This window comes from Solea solea, chromosome 15 (genome assembly GCF_958295425.1).
Source record: "Solea solea chromosome 15, fSolSol10.1, whole genome shotgun sequence".
NCBI classification, from domain to species: domain Eukaryota; kingdom Metazoa; phylum Chordata; class Actinopteri; order Pleuronectiformes; family Soleidae; genus Solea; species Solea solea.
The window spans coordinates 16,825,744-16,848,277 of record NC_081148.1 but is presented as its reverse complement, the minus strand read 5'-3'; the positions used below and the strand labels follow the sequence as shown (position 1 = coordinate 16,848,277).

At 41.6% G+C, this 22,534-nt stretch overlaps 1 protein-coding gene across 3 annotated transcripts; it reads left to right on the top strand.

The window, feature by feature from the left end:
* Positions 1 to 208: 208 nt before the first annotated feature.
* On the top strand, positions 209 to 20,721 carry map3k4 (mitogen-activated protein kinase kinase kinase 4). Of its 3 annotated transcripts, none has more exons than XM_058651235.1 (27): positions 209 to 436; positions 5,825 to 6,015; positions 6,108 to 7,534; positions 8,457 to 8,717; positions 8,916 to 9,068; positions 9,369 to 9,526; positions 9,661 to 9,777; positions 9,886 to 9,985; positions 10,246 to 10,329; positions 10,426 to 10,692; positions 11,067 to 11,216; positions 11,584 to 11,745; positions 12,035 to 12,168; positions 12,885 to 12,963; positions 13,070 to 13,148; positions 14,082 to 14,175; positions 14,493 to 14,615; positions 15,872 to 15,960; positions 16,039 to 16,119; positions 16,226 to 16,417; positions 16,506 to 16,576; positions 17,181 to 17,297; positions 17,388 to 17,547; positions 17,658 to 17,780; positions 18,079 to 18,185; positions 19,006 to 19,185; positions 20,306 to 20,721. In XM_058651235.1, exons 1-27 carry the CDS (start codon positions 405 to 407, stop codon positions 20,324 to 20,326), a joined length of 4,752 nt encoding a protein of 1,583 aa, XP_058507218.1. In that variant the 5' UTR covers positions 209 to 404; the 3' UTR covers positions 20,327 to 20,721. The 3 variants fall into 3 exon arrangements, with proteins under 3 accessions (XP_058507218.1, XP_058507220.1, XP_058507219.1); XM_058651236.1 differs by lacking the exon at positions 209 to 436 and adding an exon at positions 559 to 729; XM_058651237.1 differs by lacking the exon at positions 14,493 to 14,615.
* Positions 20,722 to 22,534: the final 1,813 nt, after the last annotated feature.

Here is a 22,534-nt window from a genome sequence, read left to right as displayed (position 1 = left end):
GTTTTCTAAGATAGAAAATACAAATTACAGCTTCTAATCATTAAAACAGAAAACAACAGGAAAAAACGATTAAATCGAAGGGAGAGTCATTATAATAAGATGCATTCAGTTAAGGACATCATACAATCTTTGTCATATCTGTGCTTGCACAGTTATTGGCCGGGGATGACCCATCCGAGTTGCCGTAGCAATGCAAGACCGTGGTACTCCTCCTCAATGAGCGTCGGAAAGATGGCGACGGCATACGCGCTAGCGAGAGTCGACTGTGCCGGTGGATAAAAAGTGCTTCAAAGAGACACAAATCCGCGTCTTTTGCAAACATTAAGCGGTGCAAAGTCTGCCTGAAACCGCCTCGACATGGTTGAGTCCATGCACGGTTAGAAACCTGAACCCGATGCCTTGCAATGGAGCCTCCGGATCGCAACAAGCCCAGCAGGTATGCGAATTTTGTTGAACAGACCCTACACCATCAGGACCTCGCGCTTGCCAAATAGAGAGCTGAGCGTGAGTCAGTGTTGCACGGGAGCGCTCGCGCTCATCCCTCACAAGTCGTTTTCCTGCCAAATAGTGGCGCGCGTGCAGTCGCTGCATTTGCAACGCTGGAGAGTTGCAAACTTTTTTTTTTTTGTCGGAGCAACATTTTCGTACGCACTGCGCTGCGGATTTTTAGCCGCTCTTTAAATCCCTGCTTGCTAGAGAGGGAGGCAAACATGTCCGCCAAATGCTAAGGTAACAAGACGAACTATTCACATTAACAGTGCAACATGTTAGGGAACAAGCTAGCTGCCGTCTCCTGTTAGCTGTCGCTTGTCAGTGTATTGTTCACCAACAAGTTCGCAAAGATAAAGTTTACGATACTGAGGCGAGTGTTGCATTGTGGGTTTGTGAGACGGGCCTTAAAGAGTGTTGTTGTTGGTTTGATATTGTCATATTGTGCATTTCATCACTATACCGAGACAGACAATTCGCTGGCTTTAGCTAGCATTGCGCCTCACTGTTATTGTTAATACTAGAGCTCGACTTCTGCTGTTCTCGGCTCACACTTCACTGCTGAAGCATGATATTATGCGCTCACTCACTCTGTGCACTTAATTCACACGCGTTTGTGTTATTTTACCTTCAGCCTTTCAACTTGGTTGACTGTCTACTGCAGATTATGTGGAGATGTATGTGTGTGTTTAGACGACAAGGCTACTGCATGTCTGCACACACACATAGAGAGACAGACACTTTTAGAGGTTTTCCCTCATATGAGCACATACACATCTAATCGAAATGTCGCAGTGTTTGCCCCTGACGGCTGGCGACAGACCCTCAGGAATCTGCTGCTGTTGTGTCTTCCCCCTGTCCTCCCTCCTCCTCACATGCAGTTGTTTGTCTGCAGAGAGACTGCGAGTGACTTTGAGGCTTTTATCATGCAGGATCAGCTCTGTCATCTGCCATAATTCTAGTTTTGAGCACATTTGTGTGCGTTTTTTTCATTTTTTCCTTTCTCTTGTTCAGTAATGACTGAGCACCAGCCAGTTGTTGTTCTCCCTGCAACCTTGTGGCCACTCAGTTATAAGTATAGGCAGGTTTGTGCGGCTATTATTGCTAGGACACTGCATTGACGTGCATTGATGTACTTGGATAGTCTATCCAAAGCCTTGTCCCAAACTTTAACCCGAATCAGTTAATGCACAAGTCAGACCTTAATCTAAACACAATTCACATTGTAATCCTAACTTTAACCAGAGCCTAAAAAATAAGGTTCTGCCTCATTAGGACCAGGCTTATGTCCCTGTGTGGACGTTTGGTCCTGACAAGGTCCTAAAGAGGTAACAAAAACAAGCACACACACATATTGCATGATTATGCAATACTGGACCTGTTTATGTAATTGCTGTCCAGCACTGTCACATACAGAAAAAGACCGAGCCATGCCATTGCTGGAGGCATGAGGCATTTTAGTGTAATTGTGTTGTTGAGCGCAAGTAAAGTTTGTGGTGAAAGGTAAACTATGATCTGCAAAGCTCAAATAATGTGTTTGCTGCATGTTACTGTTTGTTGTAGTTACAATTTCTATAGTAATGGAATTGTGCAGAACATACAGCTGTGCATAAGGAGGGCCTTATTGCCAAGATGGTGGTTTGCAGGGACACATTAGTTCAGCAATTGCATTCTAATTTCAGAGTGAAAAAAACGGCCTCAAACATTCAAAAAAGTATTTAATTTGTTTTCTAACAGAGATATTGTTATACCTGACCTTGATGAGTGTTTGTGCTGTTAGGTTTACATTGTCAACTATTTTGAGAAGGGGGAGTTATGTGCTTGCTTGAATTGAAGGCTATCGCTATGGCTGCAAGTACAGAGGTCTTTTGTCAATAGTGAAGACATTGTGGCTGACAGGCATTCCAGGGATTTCAGGATGTGGTGGCACTGTGCACAGTGGATGGAGCCCTGGAGACGCCTTTGGGGCTGAGCTCATCAATGCCTGCATTTGCCAGCAGCACAGGCTGTAGGATACAGATGGACCGCCCTCTAGCATTTCCTAACTGCATCCTGTCTCTTTCAACACCTGCTTTAGAGAAATTAATGCTGTTCTCACATTCTGTCACTCTCATCTGTCGCTTCATTCAAACAATAGGATCTTTGCAAGTGCTATAACTGTGGCACTTGATGTTACTGAAGTGCTGCAGAGGTAGATTATGTTAGATGGTAACAGAGATGGGAGGCAAAGATGGTTAAGTGCTGCACAAATACAAATTCTTTGATTAGATTTGGTAATATGTTGTGCTTAACTGTTTGAGAGAGAGAGAGAGAGAAGAGTGAGTTGAAATCAGCAAAGGTTTTGCTTTTTTTTTAAATAGTGGAAAAGACAACTGCCTGCGTAGCATTTATGATGCAACTGGAATAAGGAGAAAAATGTGTCATTACTCACATTTTACCTCATGCTGCTTAGTCTGCAGTGTCTACATTTAGTTAATTTGGGTCATGGGATTTGTTGTGGTAAATGTCATGAGCTTCTACTGGTGGAATAAGGTTTGTGTCTAAGTTGATGTTTCCCTGGGTTAAGCAATTTGCAAAGGCAAATGAGTACAGCAGTGTTGTAACAACGCAATGATTTGCTGATTGTTGTGAATGAAAGTGACTTTCTGCATATCCTGTCATGTCTCACTGAAGCAAAGGCCTCATTCGTATATGTGAAGTATGCATTGCACAGTGCATGCTAGAGAGATTGGGTGGTCCACTCCTGGCAGCGTTGCACTGTTCCATATGGGGGTGTGGTTAAGTGTGTTGTGTGCATTGTTTCTGAATGCTGTCAGCCTATGGAGCACACTGTGGCTGCTGCCTGTTCATCAGGACTTTTTACTGCAGGTCAGATGTGAACACAGTTGCACAAATGAAGCACACTGCCACAGGAATTTTGGAGCATACATGCACATTGCACACACAGGTATTATGTTTTTACTCAATAGTCGACCTTAGGCTGACATTACATGGCAGCAGACACATCCTGTTTACTGTGTGTGTGTGTGTGCGCATTGGGTGGGAGGGTGTAGATGCAAATCTAGATTTAGTCCGCCAAGCATCAGTTATGCCAGCATGACCCGATTAGTGGAAATTATGTTCTTAGAAAACTTTGGCCCCTTTCTCCTCCTTTTCCCTTTTATTTTAGACATTGTGAGCAAGTGTGCTCACTAACCAGCTGTGTGCTATTCAGCTGTGTGCCTCACGGGCCACGTGTCACAGCTATACAATAGAGCGCCCCTTCCTAGTACAATGGTATGGATGGTCGGTGTCAAAGGTCAGCCCCCCTGACTCTGGCAGCTCTTGGTAACATTGCTTCAGTCGTCATACAGAAAAGAGTCCTGATTTTGTGCTGTTTATTATGCACTCAGTGTTTCTGCCTGGGGGCTCTAGCATTCCACTGGCCTTTATTAGAGCCCCAGTGAGCCATCAGATGAGCCATTGAGAGCAGCCAGACACCATCTGCAGTGATAAGTCACTAGTGGCAGCCAGGCAGGGACAGCTTGAAGACCTTAGCGTGCAGGGCATGCAGGCCAGTTACTTCCTCTGGGCAGCCTGCAAGTACATTTTTGCTGGGAAAACAGTAAGGAAATCGGCAGAGAAATTTGCATAGCATTTGTGGCAGTGTCTCATGGCAACCAAACAAACTGACATGCAGTAAGAGGGCGTCATTGGTTCCGTTGTCATTCCTCAGTGATTTAGTCATGCCGTTCTGCGTCAGGTCTTTTTAAAACTCCCTCTCTCTCTCATGCATTTGCTATTTCTGTCCTTTGACACCACACACCCATGCACGTACTGGAATGTTTACAAATGTGTGCACAATCTGATCATAGCAACGTACGCAGTGGGAGGTTAATAGCTTTCCCTTGATGTTCGTGGTTAACTACACAGTTTCCTGATACCTGTTTTACCTTTTTATCGAGCATGCACATTGCACAGCAATTTCTGTCTGTTGCTGTTATGCTAAACCCCTTATTGTAACACAAAAGATTTCTTACTGTGCCGTCTCGTGCCTGCATACTGAAAAGATCACTGTGGTGTGCTGCTCCTGCAGAACAAGCCCCTTCACAATTTCCCATACAATGCACTCATAGAGGCAAGTGCAAGTTATTCTGCAGTTTCAACACTGTTTTGGTTATGAGGGTGGTGGTGCTGTTGGTGCCATTTTTGCAGTGTGCTTTGTCTATGAAGTCTTGATTAAATCTGGAATCTAATTGCATGTAAAGTTGCACGATTTGCAGCAGGTGTTGGTCCAGTTTGTGTGTAGTTCTACAGCTGCTCCCATTGGACTGTGTGTGTGTGTGTGTGTGTGTGGACAGATTCCCCTTTGCAACAGAATAGCATTAGAAGTCTAGACAATATGTTCGGCTCCTTAAAAAGCTGAAGCGAGTGAGTGACTTCCAGATGACTACCATCCTCCCTTAACGCTCACTCATACTCGCTCGGTGAAAGTGATCCAGCCTTTGCCCCTTTCAACTCGGGCACGTGTTGGGGAATGCTTTTCAATGAGATGATCGATGGGGGAACACATGGCGACCAGCATATGGAACGTCCTTTGTCATGCCTTTCTTCTTCTTTCTCCTTTTGTTTTTCTTTGGGGGAGTCAGACCTCCCGACCTTTCTCCCTAATCCTATTAAAAACCCCTCCAAAAAGCCTTAAGGCACAAGCCTGTGACATTGTAATCCAGAAAAGTGTGCCGCTTGCATTATGCTTTTTTTCCTTCTCTTTCAGATAAGAGTCACTACAATTACATGAAAGAGATATGGTGTTTTGCATTCACTCGGGTTTTGCCTACAGTAACAGAGTGTCAGTACTCCATGTAAACCTGACTTTAGCAGAAGGGTTGATGACTTAGCAGACAGAGTTAATGAAGGTTACTATTTCTCTCTTCCTCGTTGAGCTGTTTTGTTTACCTGTGCAGACGGGGGGTGACCACAGTTTATTATCCCATGTCTGGACAGCTGTGGTCATGCACACAGGATAGTTGCTGTACATTTGGGAGGCAGCCAGTCAGTCTCCAAAGGACAGACAACGCGTCAGTCTGTTGTAGGTTGCAGCAGCCATTTAGTCTAGTTGCAGTTTAGCAACCTGTTTGCTGTGAAATTAAAAGAGATTTGCTGCACAGTCTGTCTTTCAGTAGAACAAACCCAGGATTCTTAGACATGCACACACATTTCATGGGTTTTCTTGTGATAGGGCTGAAGCTGTTTCGTAATGACAAAGCATTGACTTGGTTGGTTAACAACACTTCCAGGTAGCAGTTATTATATGATGATTGTAATCTCACTGATTAATATCACTAAATGTTGACAGGCAGTCCAAGCCAGTGAAAGATGCATCCCAACAGAACTCTGGGGTGGATGAATCCTGGGACTCTCCTAGTGAGGAAGAGGAAGCTGTGTATGGCACAACACCTCCCTTTAACCACCGTCAGATGAAACGCATGTCTGGCAAACATCAGCGGAACAGCCAAGCAAGGAGTGTTGGACGTTCTCCTAACAAGGGTAAGTTAAGAAATTCATGATTAACAGATATGTTAATAAATAAATGTTATTATTTTACTAGTAGTAGAAAGTATTTCCTTTTTTCATTTCAGTGGAACTTGGCCCATCTGTTGTGAGAGAGAGTCACAGGCCAGTGGAAACCCCAGAGGAGCATAGCTACAAGCAGGGCAAAAAACATCGGGCCACACTGCGCTCCACAGAGAGAGACCACAAGAAAACCTTTGAAGAATCCTTCATGCTGGATCCACTCTCGAAGTCGAGCCCATTTGGTGGCCTCAGCATGGATCCCAGGAAGCATTACTTGAGTTTGGGCTGCAGCAGTGGCAAACTGCCTGTGTCAATGCCACATATTGCCCGCACCCACCGCCAGACCTCCAGGACAGACTGTCCTGCTGACCGCCTCAAGTTCTTTGAGACTCTGCGCCTGCTGCTAAAGCTCACATCTATGTCCTCTAAGAGGAAAGAGAAGGAGCAGAGAGGCCTGGAGAACACAGCCTTCATGGGACACAACAAGGAGGTCATTTGGTTGGAGCTGCAGGCTTGGCATGCACGCCGCTCCACCAGTGATCAAGACCTTTTTCTTTTCACTGCCCGCCAGGCCATCCCTGACATCATTAATGAGGTGTTGCAATTTAAGGTCAACTATGAGAGCCTGAGAGGCACCCTGTGTTCAGGGTCTGAAATGGTCCAGGAGGATTATCAGAGCATCTCAGGTTTAGTCTTTGGCGAGGAGAGGGAGCCTGGTGTAGCAGAGACCAACCACTGTGGAGTAGATCCATGGGGATTTAGCTCATGTCCTTCGACTACGATGAATGCAGCAGAGCCTCTGGGTCCTGGCACTGACTGCAGGGAACACCTTCAGCGCCAGCGGCTGGCCTTTGAGCAGGTTAAGCGGGTCATGGAGTTGCTGGAGTCTGTGGAGGCTTTCTATCCCTCACTGCAGGCTCTGCAGAGGGACTATGAAAAGTATGCAGCACGAGACTTCCAGGGCAGGGTGCAGGCGCTCTGTCTGTGGCTCAATATCACCCAGGACCTCAACCAGAAGTTGCGTGTTATGGCCACTGTGCTGGGCCTCCATGATCTATCCCGTATTGGATGGCCTGTCTTTGAAATCCCTTCACCGCGCTGCTCCCGTGGCAATGAAGACGATGAGAATGAGAACAATGAGGAGAGTGACTCGACAGCGACTTTTACAGCTGAAAGTGAAGGGGAGGACAGAGATCTTGAAGAGGAGGGGGAATTAGGTCATGTAGCAGATGGAGAATTGTCTCCCTCCCTGACTCGTAAATTTGCCCGATTGTTGTCAGAAGACGAGTTTCTCCCAACTGCTACTGAAGGAAGTGCAGAAGCAAAAATGGGAGGGGGAGTTTTCTGCCCCACAGCCATATACCGACCGTTTGTGGATAAAGCTCTGAAACAGATGGGACTGCGTAAACTGATTCTCAGACTGCACAAACTGATGGACCGCTCTCTTCAGCGGTCCAGAGCGGCACTTCTACGCCACACACCTGCACTGGAGGTGAGAATGGAACATCTGCAAGCTGCATTTCAGCTAATCACAATGTTATGCTTAATAATTATGCATTAAGTAGTAAAAAGCCCACTAGTTCAGATACTTAAGCAGCCATTTGAAGTAGCAGGGATTGCACAAGTTTGTGCAAAAACAAAAGCAGATGGTGTCATTTTTCTATTGCCATCAGTTTTTAACATTATTATGGCAAGTTACTGCCCCAAATCTCAAACCTAGATTCCTCAGTAAATTGGACATGTATTGTAAAAGGATAGTGTTTCTTTTAATGATTACGGTCTTGCATTATTTATTAGCAAACTTTTATCTATGATTAAGTTTTTATTGTTGAGGGAAATAAGCTGATGCCCTTCAAAAGTTTGGATACAACTGATGAAGTTCATACAAAGTTTTAGGATACGCTTGAGGAAATCCAATAGAGTTAAGTTATTATAATGAAGGTGTCTCGGTTTTGGAAATAGTAAGCTTAGATACATTTAGAGGAGCAGTTTAAGGAGGTTCAGACACCGCCCTCCTCCTGAGAATGTTCTTGAGGGAATGCGAACACGTTTGAGAAGTTGCAGTCCCATAACATCAACCAGTTCTGGAACCATCTTTGCACTGTTTTAGCTCTGGTCAATGTGATGGAGCCACAAAAAGTAATAGTTATAGGACTATATGTTTTTCAGTAATGTATATACTATATTCTGTACTCGAAAAGGGATTAATTTTTGACATAATCTTTATAGGCTTCTCTCCAAGATTGAGCAAGCATGATAGTTCATGAAACAACAAAAAAACAGTTCAAGAAATATTTATAAAATAGCAACAAAAATGAAATCGTAAAACCAAACGATTACTCTGTTGATGATATAACAACAACAACACATAAACTGGCTGATTTAACTTTCCTCCATCTCTGTTCCACCTCCAGTTTGCAGACTTCCCAGATCCTATGCTGTATAGTGACTACCTGCCAGAGCTTGCACGCCACGAGTCCTGCAGTAGTCCGGCTAATCCGGAACTCGGAGCAGACCCGGTATCCTGGGAGGATTTGATGGACATGGACCTCCCATCCTTCCGGCCAGCGTTCCTTGTGCTGTGCAGAGTCCTTCTCAATGTCATTCACGAATGCCTTAAGCTGCGACTTGAACAGAGGCCTGCTGGAGAGCCGTCACTGCTCAGTATCAAACAGGCAAGGACTTTCGATGATGATGATGGCGGCACATACACCTATGGGCTATACACATTTCTGGTTGCCTTTTTAGACAATTGTGTGACTCCTCTGTGTTACTGAGACAACTATTGTTACTATTTAACAGAATGGCACTGTCTTTGAAGACTAACTAATGATGAGTGTAGAGCTAATGTCTCTGTTATTTTTGCTTTGCAGTTGGTGCGTGAGTGTAAGGAGGTTCTTAAAGGTGGTCTTCTGATGAAGCAGTATTATCAGTTCATGCTACGCGGTGTTGTCACATATGCTCAGGGCGTGCAGACCAATGCCAATATTGATGAGTTTGAAGACGATCTACACAAGATGCTTGAGGTAAGCTTTGATAGTGCTCAACCATTGTAGAAGCTTAGGATCCAGGACTACAACTAACAATTATTTTCATAATTGATTAATTTCTCCATTATTTAATTAGTTGTGTGGTCCTTAAAATGATGAAAATAGTCAAATTTTCATTGGGTACATTTTCTTTATTGACAAAAAAAATGCTTAAACCAGGAAATTGAGTATCCAAATAGTCAAATATTAATTTAGTTGTCGATTACTAATAGATAAATGTTGTAGCCTTAGAAATTGTGCATTATTTAAATGTAATATCTGTCCCTGTCGCTGCAGGTTTACTTTGACTACATGCACAGTTGGATCCAGATGTTGCAGCAGCTGCCTCAGGCCTCTCACAGCCTGAAGAATCTGTTAGAGGAGGAGTGGAACTTCACCAAGGTTATCACTCCTTATATCCGTGGTGGAGAGGCCCAGTCTGGGAAGCTTTTCTGGTGAGTCCATGTAATGTATAAAAAAATAAGATTATTGTTATAGTCATTTGACCTACTTGCAAATCAGTGTGACACTGAAAACCTCTCCAACTCAAGAGTTTAATCATTTATGAGGTTTGTTCCTTTCTTGACAGTGACATCGCTGGGATGTTGCTCAAATCCACTGGGGAGTTCCTGGATGCTGGTTTGCAAAGAAGTGGTAATGAATTCTGGGAAAGTGCAGATGACAGCTCGGCCTCAGATGAGATCAGGTAAGGAGAATAGAATACCATGGTAATGATTTTTATTCATTCAGTCATTAATATAGTCTGTGCTCCCAGCGGCAGTGTTTTAAACTTAAAACATTTTGTTTCTTCTAGACGGTCCGTTATTGAGACAAGTCGCTCACTTAAAGAGCTGTTCCACGAGGCCCGGGAGCGAGCGTCCAAGGCTCTAGGTTTCGCCAAAATGCTTCGTAAGGTGAGAGAATACAGGAAATAACTTCACAAGGACTAAGTAATATGGCCTGAAAATCAAATCTCTGAAATACTCTTTGATTTTTTTCCTCTTAAAAATCACACGATATATAAATGTAGTGGTATGATTTGCATTTATTTTAATTTAAAACTTTTAAACATGAATTTTCCTATGCGACCTGACATTGTAAATAACAGTTTATTTAGGGACACGGTTTTCTCTCTGTGTTCTAACAAACACCTTGTTTTCTTCCCTCTCTGCAGGATTTGGAAGTTGCTGCAGATTTCAGTATCACTAATGGGGTGCCTTGTCTCCTTGAGGTGCTGAAGAAGAGAAACTTTGTCAAGGTGTTTGCCCTTCTGTAAATTTTGCACATATTTAATCTTCTTATTTCTGTCATTGGGTCACTTATGTGCTGTTTAACCTCCTTTTTTTATATTTAGGTTCAGATCCCAGGCTTGGAAGAACTCCAAGTTTTTGTCCCCTGCGCTTTGATGAATCAGCGGCCACTCATCTTGCAGCTTCTCAATGCTGCAGCAGGCAAAGACTGTTCCAAAGAGCCAGAGGAAATAGCTGATGACGAGGCCTACCTGCTGATGAGTAAACACAGAACTGACTTCACTACTGATTCTGACTGGGCTCAGTGGGACGGAGAGTTGCTGAAGCTGGTCCCACAGGTGGAAACTGTTGACACTTTAAGCACCATGAAGGTATGTGTGTGATTGACAGTATGTTACATTGGAAAGTAGTTTTTTCCCCCCCTAAATACTCTGTTTTAAGCAAAAATCTCAGTAGTAAATATCACAATGTTATACGCACACAATCTATTCAATTTCCATTGTCTGGTGATATGAGAAGAGTCGAGAGTCAAAGGGCTGAAAGCCTGCTGACAACTAGCGCCCAGAGGCTTAAATACAACACAAAACCACTGTCAAGAATAGCATTTCAAAGTTTCGCTACAGTGTCATGTCATGGAATTGGGATATTTCAGAGCATAGCTATTTTTTTTACAATCCTAGAATTTGTAGGTGTCGTTGTAAGTGTATTATTTTCAACCCTCCCAACTGGTCTACTGTGCTCTCAGGTGGAGAACATGCTCTTGATCGTGATGCAGTCAGCTCACCTGGTGGCCCAGCGAAAGGCCTTTCAGCAGTCTATGGAGGATGTGCTCACTCTTAGCCGGGAGCAAACATCGAGTCAGCCGCTCATCGCGGGCGCTCTGGAGGAGCTCAAGGTATTTTTCGAAAACCACAAGCCACACACTTGTTCACAAACTCCGGCTCATGTTGTTGCTGTTGTCAAGACAGGTGCGTGGTCGCTGTCCTCTTTTCAAATGTGTTTTTACCACCTGCTATCAGTTACCGTGAATTACAGTTCTACTAACATTATGTGGTAAAAAGACAAAGGGCCACAGTTCTGGAAAGTTTGACATCTGTTTCAGTAAAACTCACAGATATAGTTTTTCAAACCCACAGGTTTGCTACCTTGCTGCAGGTGCACTACTTTGCAGTCAAGAGTATTAATACCACATGCAATGTCTTATTTGACTTGCAGTAATCTGTGCCAAAACTAAATCTCACCTTTCCTCGCTCCCGCCACAGGACGAGGCACTGCAGCTCTGCATTAAGATCAGCACTGCCATTGAACGAGTGGAATACATGTTCACCACAGAGTTTGAGGCAGAGGTGGAGGAGTCTGAGTCAGCCACTCTGCATCAATACTACAGGGAGGCAATGATACAGGGATACAACTTTGCCTTTGAGGTGAGAGCCTGCAAGATTTTAGAGGTGTGACCTGCTGCTCATTCTATATTTGTACAGAAGGACTTTATTCAGAGTGTAAACCTCTCTTTGACTCATATTTGTCCTGGTCAGCGCATGTAACATAACATAACATAACATGTCCTCTTCACGTACATAAGGTAACGTTGACCTTGTAATATTGACCTGTTTGTGGGACATATTTTTCAAAGGCAACACATTCATTGCAAAGTAATCGGATGAGATGAAGCTGAGGTGGTTATCCTAAATATACTCCTTTTATTATTTACAGTATCACAAGGAGGTGGTGCGCCTGATGTCAGGAGAGTTCAGGCAGAGAATCGGTGAACGTTACATAGCATTTGCCCGCAAATGGATGACGTATGTTCTGACCAAATGCGAGAGTGGCAGGGGCACCAAACCCAGGTAAGGCCTTACCATCTGTTAGCATTTCATCAATACATGACTCAAGGATGTTTTTTGTAGCACTGCTGCAAAGAAATTTAAAGTTAGTTTCATCAATCTCATTGACCAGTCAGCCAACTTACTAGTGCAGTTGGTTTTGTAAAAGTAAGTCAGCAAACAATATTTTTAATCACCACAAACAAACTTTTTACTGTTTTTAGGGGTTAAAGGGGATTTTATTGTGTGAGAAAAGCCCCATTTGCCCTCTTATTTATACTGTTTTACAGCTATTTTTAACTTGGAAAAATACATATATACTTAGTTTTCGTGTAATGGCCACAGCATTAATATACATGCCTTTAGTTTTTTTCCATACTCATGCTTTGAGCCATTACATGGAATTCAACTGCACGCAGTGTGACACGTTACTTCCTGTTCCCACAGAGGAGAGCACAAGGAGCTGCTTAGAGCAACTTCCTCAAAAGAAAAGATGCTGAGATCTGTTAATGAATCACGCATATTAGATCCGTGTTCCTCACAGTGCAATCAGCTGATATGCTTCTCAGAAAAACCAGCCCTTTGTCAAATGGGTGTATTTATTTTAATTCAGTTTTTTATAAACTGACCCTAACCTTTTTGACAACGTGTACCGATATGCTTTTAAGACAAAAATAATAAAATGAACAGTCGCAGGAAGCTTTGGGACCCACTGATTGATCCCTGTGTTGCATCTACAGGTGGGCGACTCAGGGTTTTGATTTTCTTCAGGCCATTGAACCTGCCTTTATATCAGCACTACCTGAGGATGACTTCCTGGTAAATGGCCTGTTTTCCCTCTCAATATAGCATGTTTGCACAGGGATATGTAAAATATGACAAATGTTTTATCTGTTGACTGTAAATGTTGCATTTCTTCCTCCAGAATTTACAAGCTTTGATGAATGAATGTATTGGACATGTGATCGGAAAACCCCACAGCCCGGTCACTGGCCTGTACATTGGTAAGATGAGTCCTTTGTGGTATGAACTGTCAGTGACTGCTGCATCTGGAGTTCATGCCTTTTGTTAGTGTTTACATTCTTTTGCAAGATTATTAGTTTGTTGTCAAGGTGACACAAAACAGACACAACAGCAATGAAGTTAATGTCCTCTTCTCACTCTGTGTTGAGCGACAACACACTGCTATCAGTGGCCGTCAGTAAAGAACTGTGGTTTCTCTGGGCAAATGTGATGATATAACTAAGTGTTACTGGGGAAGGAAAGCATGTTTGCTCAGCAGACATTTTCTGAGTAATAGGGCAAATGTTATTGTGGGTGAAATAAGGAACATTTAGTCAAACATCACATATTGCCTTAAACATGACACAAATTTTGTGTTTATATTAAAGTGATTCTTCAAAGAGTGAGTGCCAAATGTTAATCTATGACATCTAAGGTTTGAGCAAACTAAAAACTGACAATAATCATTAAATGTTGCGACTTGACACGTTGTGTCTGTGTCTTGAATTAGTTTATAATATATATTAACCATAAAATATCAATGTTAATCAAAGTAAAGCATCACAGTACCTCATGTGCATCATCACTGCAGCATAGTTCAAACATAAAATCTTCACTTTCTTTTGCTTCGTACTTTTGTTTTGAAAAAGTATCTTAGATGTGTCTTGCCTACCTTTCTTGACTTGGATTTTTATTTCATTTTATTTGCATATTTCCCTTTCTTTCTGTCTCTTCTAAGTGTTCTGCAGCCGTCTATTTTAAGAAATGTTGCTGCATATAGTACATAGCATTTGCTCCCTTGCTCACAAGTTTCCGCCAGTATATTACCACAGCAAGCTAACTTTCTGTAGCTCCTCGATCAATGCATAGTCTGTTTGAGGTTTGCTGTGGTAGGTAGCTTGACTAAATGGAGACTTGGGTGTTTTTCTATTCAGCTCCCAGGAATAGTCCTCGGCCCGTTAAAGTTCCTCGCTGCCACAGTGACCCACCGAACCCCAACCTGTTCATCCCTAACGCTGAGGGATTCAGGTAAGTGATGGAAGATTTAATACTTTTTCCTGCATGGCTTATTGTGCCTCTTTACCTTGCTTTATGTATGCTTAATACTGGTGTGGCTCTGTAGATAAGTCTGTGTTACATGGGCTTCCTTGTGTGTATGTGTATCTTGCCATGTATGTCATATTGTAATGTATATAATTACACTGAGTGTGTGTGTGTATATATGTGTATGTTCCACAACTCGTCACACACACACACACACACACACAAATACATGTGAACATATCCCATGGCAGCCACCTTTCCTCCCCGGGCAGCGCTCTTCAGTATGTCTTTTCACCACACAGCTCTCGAAGTCTACCCTGTGATCTCCGGAACCAGCTGTTCCCCAACGGCCCTCGCCCCGTCCCTCAGGGCCCGGGGGAACACAGCCACACCAAAGCTCCAGGCAGCACCCCCAGTGACGTCAGGTAGCCTTGCCCCCCCAGCCACTTGGTAGAAACTGTTGTCAAAACACAACCCCCTTATACAACAGAGAAAATTAGCCACCTGACAATGGAAGGAGAACATTTTAATATTTGCAGGACATTTGTTCTGTATTCAAGAGAATTTATTTAATTTTCTTTTTGGCAATAGTCATCCACTTAGAGCCACAAATAAATTCACCCTCTTTTTAAGTTGGTGATGTGTGAAATCAGTAATAATCTTTTTAATAGGATGATGAGAAGGAATTTTTGCCCGTTTGTTAGCGCTCATGTTTGCATTTTTACTTTTTTATTATTCATTGACAAACTTTTATAAATCCAGACGGATTAAATTACTGTATCTAAAAAGTCAGTCATATTTTTTTGTTATTTTTTTTATTTTTCGTTTGGACCAAAATGAACTAGTTTTATTAGACTGTATATAATGAGTAATTTCTCCTTGCACTCTACCTGAAATGCCTGAAATTTAAAAATGTGCCTGTGATCCTTCTTAATAACATGCAGGGATGTGATGTAGATTTAAATTAAAAATGTAACGAAGATTGTTACCTTTAAAGTCTTAATGTATGTAGAGGCACCGCAGTGTCCCCAAATCACAGATATGTCCCTTACACAAGTCTTATCACAGGATATTGTTGTGCATGGTGTGAAAATGGAGGGGAAAAAAAACAGTTCTAAAGTCTGGGCTATGATAATACTCTCTTCTTTACTGCTATTAACATCAGTCTTGCTTTAATGCTGATGATTCACTGCCACGTAGTTTTCCTAGTGCGTTTGTTTGTGCTTTTGAAATCTGAACATGCACTCTTGAGATGTAACCTTGCAATTGCCTCTAATGCATGCTCAACTGTTGGTGGGTGAGCTTAATCTTTGGTTGTGAGGTAATGCAAATGACATCATCTGATTGTTCCAGAGAAACACAGTTCTGGTTTTGTAGCATAGACATGTGTAGTGTTTGATTGGTTAAATTGTGAACTTTATAATGTCTCTGCTAAGGTTTTCCATAAAAGCATCTCAATATTAAGAATGTCTAACCATTTGCATGCAAGTTTATAACACAAAGATTCTGGTAGCAACATTTTAAATGTTGTTGATGTCAAATGCATAGAAATATAGTAACCCTCATCTGAGCTTCAATTTGTCCATTAACGGAGAAACCGCCAGACTTAAACAATCCATACGAAGCATTGGTTTTATGATTGGACCCCAGTGTTGCATCAGCATGTTTCGTGTCTTTGCAGGGGATCCAATTTCCATCTGTCTTCCGTAGCAGCAGAGTTGCAGTTCAAATCTCTGAGCCGCCACTCCAGCCCCACGGAGGACAGAGAAGGTGGGTGTGCTCGGTACCCAGCAAGGTTTGATTCCAAATTGAAAAGTTAACAACACAGTTGATTTTTTTCTTCTACAGAACCCTCATATCCTAAGGGAGATCCTAACAGCACTGCACGTCGAAGCTGGGAGCTCCTCACCTTCATCAGCCAGTCCAAGGGTGAGATTGTTGAGTGATGAGACACGTTGCACCAACCAGTCCATGTGCTTGTTTGCCTTTTGATTTTAAGTAAACTAATCTTTTTTCTTTCTCCCTCTGTAATTAGACACAGCAGCCCGGCAAAGCCCCATGGAGGCCGTCCGTTGCTCCATTCGCAAATTTGAGGATAAGCGTTACGCCGTGATGAAGCAGCGCAACATCATCGGCCAAGTGTGTCACACACCCAAGTCCTACGACAACGTCATGCATGTTGGGCTCAGGAAAGTGACCTTCAAGTGGCAGAGGGGCAACAAGATAGGTGTGACGAGTTTGTGATTGTATTTGCTACAATGTGAGGTATTACTATGCACATACAGCAACTGTCGTGTTCGTTTGTGTTGAAACAGGTGAAGGCCAGTATGGGAAGGTATACACCTGCATCAATGTCGACACTGGAGAGCTAATGGCCATGAAGGAGGTATGTACTCCAACAGCAGGTTTGCAATTATTTATCTGTACTGCAACTCTAATAACTATGATAGATAGATAGATAGATAGATCGATAAATAAGCTTTATAGATAGAAGCTTTATTGTCATTGTATACCTTGTATATCTAACAAAGCGGTATCCTTAACCATAACCAGTTAATTTCTAACCCTATTCTTAATTTAACCGCACTTCACAACTAAACTGTAAACCAGTCCTAAATTCAACCAGTCCCTAAAAACTGAGGTTCTGCCTAATTTTTTAGGGCGTTCTCAAACTGTGGTACGTGTCAGAAACAATGTTCTTCTGTATATACCAGGGTGTGTGTGTGTGTGTGTGTGTGTGTGTGTGTGTAGAACATGAAACGAATAACAAAAACATAATAATGAATTAAATAATAGTAATTACAGTCACCTTATCTCTCACTCCATCTTGATCTAATTTTGCCATACCAGTGTATTTCTACACAAACCCGGGTCTATTTGATGCAAGGCAAAAGTGCCAACCACTACTCCAATTTGATTTATTTCAAAATAATGACAAATCAACAAATGGCAATAAAGTAATGTATATGTTATTAATCTTTTTCACCCAGATCCGATTCCAGCCAAATGATCACAAAACAATAAAAGAGACGGCCGACGAGCTGAAAATATTCGAAGGCATCAAACACCCAAACCTTGTGCGATACTTTGGCGTTGAGCTCCATCGGGTAAGAGAGGAACACTTCACATCGGTTCAGACATCACTTGGGTTATATGGACAAACTCTGATTGAAAAACTTCAACGCACTCTCCTGTAGGAGGAGATGTACATCTTCATGGAGTACTGTGACGAGGGCACCCTGGAGGAGGTGTCCAGACTGGGCCTGCAGGAACACGTCATCAGGCTTTATAGTAAACAGACCACTACAGCCATCAATGTCCTCCACGAGCACGGCATAGTCCACCGTGACATCAAAGGTCAGTGGCACTTGTTTTGTTTACCTTATCAGAGATGCAGAAACAGCAGTCTTCCGTGAACTCCGTTTTCCAAATTGCTGAGGCCATCTGTGTTCTTCTGTTTCTATCAGGAGCCAACATCTTCCTGACCTCTTCCGGTCTGATTAAGCTGGGAGACTTTGGCTGCTCAGTCAAGTTAAGGAACAACACTCACACCATGCCTGGTGAGGTGAACAGCACACTGGGAACTGCCGGTAAGTGCTTTTTATGTAGTGTATGGGTTCCAGTCTACCAGCAGGGGTCACTGTGGCTTAATATTTTGGTTTGGAGTCTGCTGTCTCAAGTTTTATTAGAACAATTATAGCGTGAATAAGAAAATGTCCTCTTATTTGTCTCTAATTAATACATTAACATTTACTTTTTAATGTTTTTTTTGTGCCTGTGTCTTTTAGTTTTTCTTGTCTTGTCACATAAAGCAGTACGCCAACATTGCTGCTTATTAAATTCTACTGCCATAACTGGTTTTCTCACCTTTTTTTCCATTTTCTTCAGCGTATATGGCTCCTGAAGTAATCACTAGAGCAAAGGGCGAAGGTCACGGACGAGCAGCAGACATCTGGAGTTTAGGCTGCGTCCTCATCGAGATGGTGACGGGAAAGGTGAGTCATGATAGAAAAGACTTAAAGGTAGGGGTTTAGCATCTCATGCAGTATATGCATACCTATGCAGAATAATGGAGACAATGTGACTTTAGGAAAAAGACAGCAGATCAGTTGCTCTGTCAAACGGGATAAAAAAAGAAAAAATGAAGCTGCAGCTCTGCTGAGACGGTAAGATGATAATTCTGCTGCATCTTCGTGTCTCTGCCTGGATCATTTTAGATCTGTGAATTATGGAATAATGTAGTTAAAATGTAATTATACCATTTTTGATAAAAAGCACATTAATTGTAATTAAAGATTAAACTGTTAACAAAAATGTCACAGAGAGGAGATGACAAAACGGATATTCTTGTATTAATGTATCAGGTTATTTCAGCAAATACCTGATACCTCAAAGAGAAAGTGCGTTATAAAATAACTGTGGTACATCTCTCTTTTCATTTAGGCAGACATTAATTAATAAGACCGTTCGCACTGGCTGTCTGAGCCGTGGTAATAGACCTCTCGTCTGTATTTCATGTGAAAAATATACAGTGAAAATGATCTTTCTTCACAGTTTCAGCACTCAAACACTTTGTTTCCCTGTTCCCATTCATTTTCTTCAAGAAATTATGAAATAATGTGACTGACAGATATTCTTTAGAAAATATGTCTACGGCAATGTTTTTGTAAACTAGCATAATTTCCACAGCAGGTGAGTCACGCACTTGGTCATGCATCCTGTGTAAATCCAGCCTTGCAGGTTGTCGGAGGCAATTTTTATTGTTTACATTATAAGCTGATACATGAAATGACTCGATTTAATTTCAACCTGCAGAGACCCTGGCACGAGTACGAGCACAACTTCCAGATCATGTACAAAGTGGGCATGGGCCATAAACCCCCCATCCCAGAGAAGCTGAGCACAGAGGGCAAGGACTTCCTCGGACACTGTCTGGAGAGTGAACCCAAACGCCGATGGACAGCTAGCATGCTGCTGGACCACCCATTTGTCAAGGTGAGATACTTGTGTTACAAATGTCATAAAGCCACACATACAGTGTTTACTCACCACCAGGGCTGCACAATATGTCCAAAAATGTACCATCTTCATTATATCACTATGTACAAGATACACATTTTAAAAGATTTACACATACGACAGAGACAGTTTGCACTGCAATACACTTTTCTATGGTATATTGTGTCTGTTTTGCTCGGCCACAATCTTTCCTAAATGTAGATATTTGTTTTATTATTAGTTTAATTATTATTTTATAATTTTGTTGCCAAGAACACTTTACACACCCTCATTCCCCCAACAGCAAAATGGTTAAATAATGAGACATTATTGACATTAATGAGACATATTGCAGCAAAATTGAATTTGTTAAGAAATGTTTTATTTATCTTGGGGGCTGCAACAACGGTTAGTTTTATTATATGTCAATGATTTTCCTGATTAATCAATCAGTTTGGTTCCTAAAATGTCAGGAAATTATGAAAAATGTTCATTGTTTTTTCCTAAACCTCAAACATGATGTTCTCTAATGTCCTTTTATTTGATGTTCACAAACCAAAACTATTTGAATGATTGATGACCATACAATATTCACACAGAAGAAGCTGAAAAATCAGAGCGCTTGTATTGGTTATAAAAAAACACTTAGTTGGCGGTCAAGATCTGATGAATCATTACAGCCCTAATTTGTTTTAATTAATTCAGTTAGAAGGGGATGTTTTGTTGTTTTCAGCATCTGCCTCAAGCCAAAGCAGAAATACATTGAAACCACATGTTTGTAGGATATAGCAGCATCTATTGGTGAAGCTATATATTGCAGCTGAATATCTCTCACCTCACCCTTCCAGTCATGTAGGAGAACCTATGGTCGCCTTAATTTTTCATTAAATCTCTAAAAGTAGTTAAGTTTGGTCTGTTACATTTGTGGTGGTCCAACATGGCGGCCTCTCGCTCCTGATGTAAATACAAAGGGTTTATTGAGGTAATGAAACAACAATCCATGCATTCAGATGATGGTGCACTAAAAACAAAAAAGATTTATTTTATATTCCATTTCTATCAAACCAAAAAGTGAACATTACATTACAGCTGCTGTCTGCTTTGTCTTGTCTCTCAGGTCTGTACAGACGAAGAGTGAGTGAGACCTGCTCTGACGCTTTCAAGTTTACACATAAAAGCACTACTGTACACACTGCTGGCAAAGTGGAAAAAAATGAACTGTGGATACTGAGAAATGGGAGTTAAAAAGGCTGAAGGCACATGGAGCTAAACTGAGGAACTAATATATCATTTCAGAGAACAACTGGACCTATGTAGTGTAGGGTTGTTGTGTCTTTATGTACCCATGGATGGGGAGAAAGAGGAGGACAAGGGCGGGACTGTACATACTGTAAGAAAAAGGATTGGCTTAAATTCTTGTATAAACAATATTGTGAAGTTAAACTATTACGACATTTGTTCTCACTGGTTAAGAGACCTCTGAACAGTCATTGAGGAATACCTCAATAGACAAAGAAAGGTGTATGGGGAGGGGGGGGGGGGGGGGGGTTACATTCTATGGCACTTTTAAACTGTTTACCCAAGGGGGGCAGTGGAGTAGAAGAGGGAGACTTCATTATTTCAGTCATCATGTGAGGCAGAAAAGGATGCGGTGAAACTCTGAATGGAAGGAGACGCTGGTTTAGCTTATATGAAATGAGCAACATCCAAATAGATTTTTAATTTATCACTTGTCGTTCGACAAGCACGGGCACTAGGAAGGAATTTTTTTTGTCATGTGTATTGTTGTTGTTTTTTTTTTTTCTTTCTTTCTTTGCCTTTGCTGAGGGGTAAAATTTCAAGTTCAAGCAATGTTCAAGTCTGTTCACTGTTGAAGAGCTGTTCATGCTACTGGAGCGGAGCCAACAAAGGAGAGGCAGGGACCTGCTGCTGAACACAGACCTTTCACACAACCAAACATAATGACTCACACCACAACTTCTGGTCCTCTGCTGCTCTTATAGTGTTTGCTATGTACAAACAATATTAATAAACCAATTTGTTTTGTTTTGTTTTTTTTAAAAACTGAAGTCTTTTGCTATTTCATTTTTGAGTTGACCGTAAAATATTTATCTTAACTCAGGCTGCAGCTTACAATTTTGTTCTTAACTGATGAATCTATTTTTTATACAATTAATTGGTTCAGAAAATATTCATTGGTGTTTCCCGAACCTCAAAATGATGTTTGTCTAATGTTTTGTCCACAAACCAAAATTACTCTTTTCTTTGTTAAATGGAGCAAAGAAACCAGAAAATATTCACATTTAAGGAGCTGAAAAATCAGAGCACTTGTATTTAAAAAAAAAATAAAAAAAAAAGGAAAACACTACAAAAGATTACTTGATTATCAAAATAATGTGTGAATGATTGATTGATTGATGTTAATCTTTGCAGCCTTAATCTTAACTCCTTGTGTGTGTGTGTGTGGGTGGGTTTTCTCCGGGTTCTCCAGCTTCCTCCCACAGTCCAAAAACATGCAAAATGGGGATAAGGTAAATTGGACACTCTAATTGACTGTAGGAGGGAGAGTGAATGGTTGTTTGTCTCTGTGTGGCCCTGCGATGGACTGGTGATCTGTCCAGAGTGTACCCCTGCATACCGCCCTGTGTCAGCTGACATTGGCACCCCCACCACCTCACGACCCTCCTGTGGAGGATAAAGCGGTAGAAAATAGATGTATGCATGCCGCCTGGATCTATCTATCTATCTATCCTATTTTTCAAATGTCCCCACTGCGGGACAAATAAAGGACTATCTTATTTTATCCAGTTTCATGATTGGACATCTTCATGTTGGTATTGAAACTGGTAATCATTACTACATTTCCTTTTTCTCTTAACATGTTAAACGAAACAAAATTCAATTCCTAATTCCTAATAATTGTTTCACATGACCTCTGCATTAACTTTTTTTTTTTAAATCACAGATGTTGAAAACAGGCCTGATGTTAAATAATAATCATTAAAAAAAAAAAAAAACCTGTATGTACCACTTTAAATCTGTTTCCAAATGACCAAACTCAGCCCGCCCTTCCACATAATGTCAAGTTAATCAGTGTTTTTTTTGCGTTATCCTGCTGACAAACCACACCTGAACATAAAACATTATTACACAACACAACCACCTGCAAATATCACACACCTGACTTTGGTACTTAGCTTTCAGGTATGAGCGCCAACCTATGTTGACAAAAGGTGCGACATCACATGTTTTTACAACTCTCAGCCTGCTATAATGTAAATATTAACCTTGACAGAAACTTGAGTTTTGGATTTACTGCAGAGAAATGTACTGTATATTTGATTAA

Excerpts from the sequence above, each read along its gene's own strand:
- map3k4 (XM_058651235.1), top strand. The coding sequence starts at position 405 with ATGGAGCCTCCGGATCGCAACAAGCCCAGCAG. Across the intron at positions 7,535-8,456 it reads GCCACACACCTGCACTGGAG|TTTGCAGACTTCCCAGATCC; the intron begins GTGAGAATGGAA and ends TTCCACCTCCAG. Across the intron at positions 11,746-12,034 it reads GATACAACTTTGCCTTTGAG|TATCACAAGGAGGTGGTGCG; the intron begins GTGAGAGCCTGC and ends TATTATTTACAG.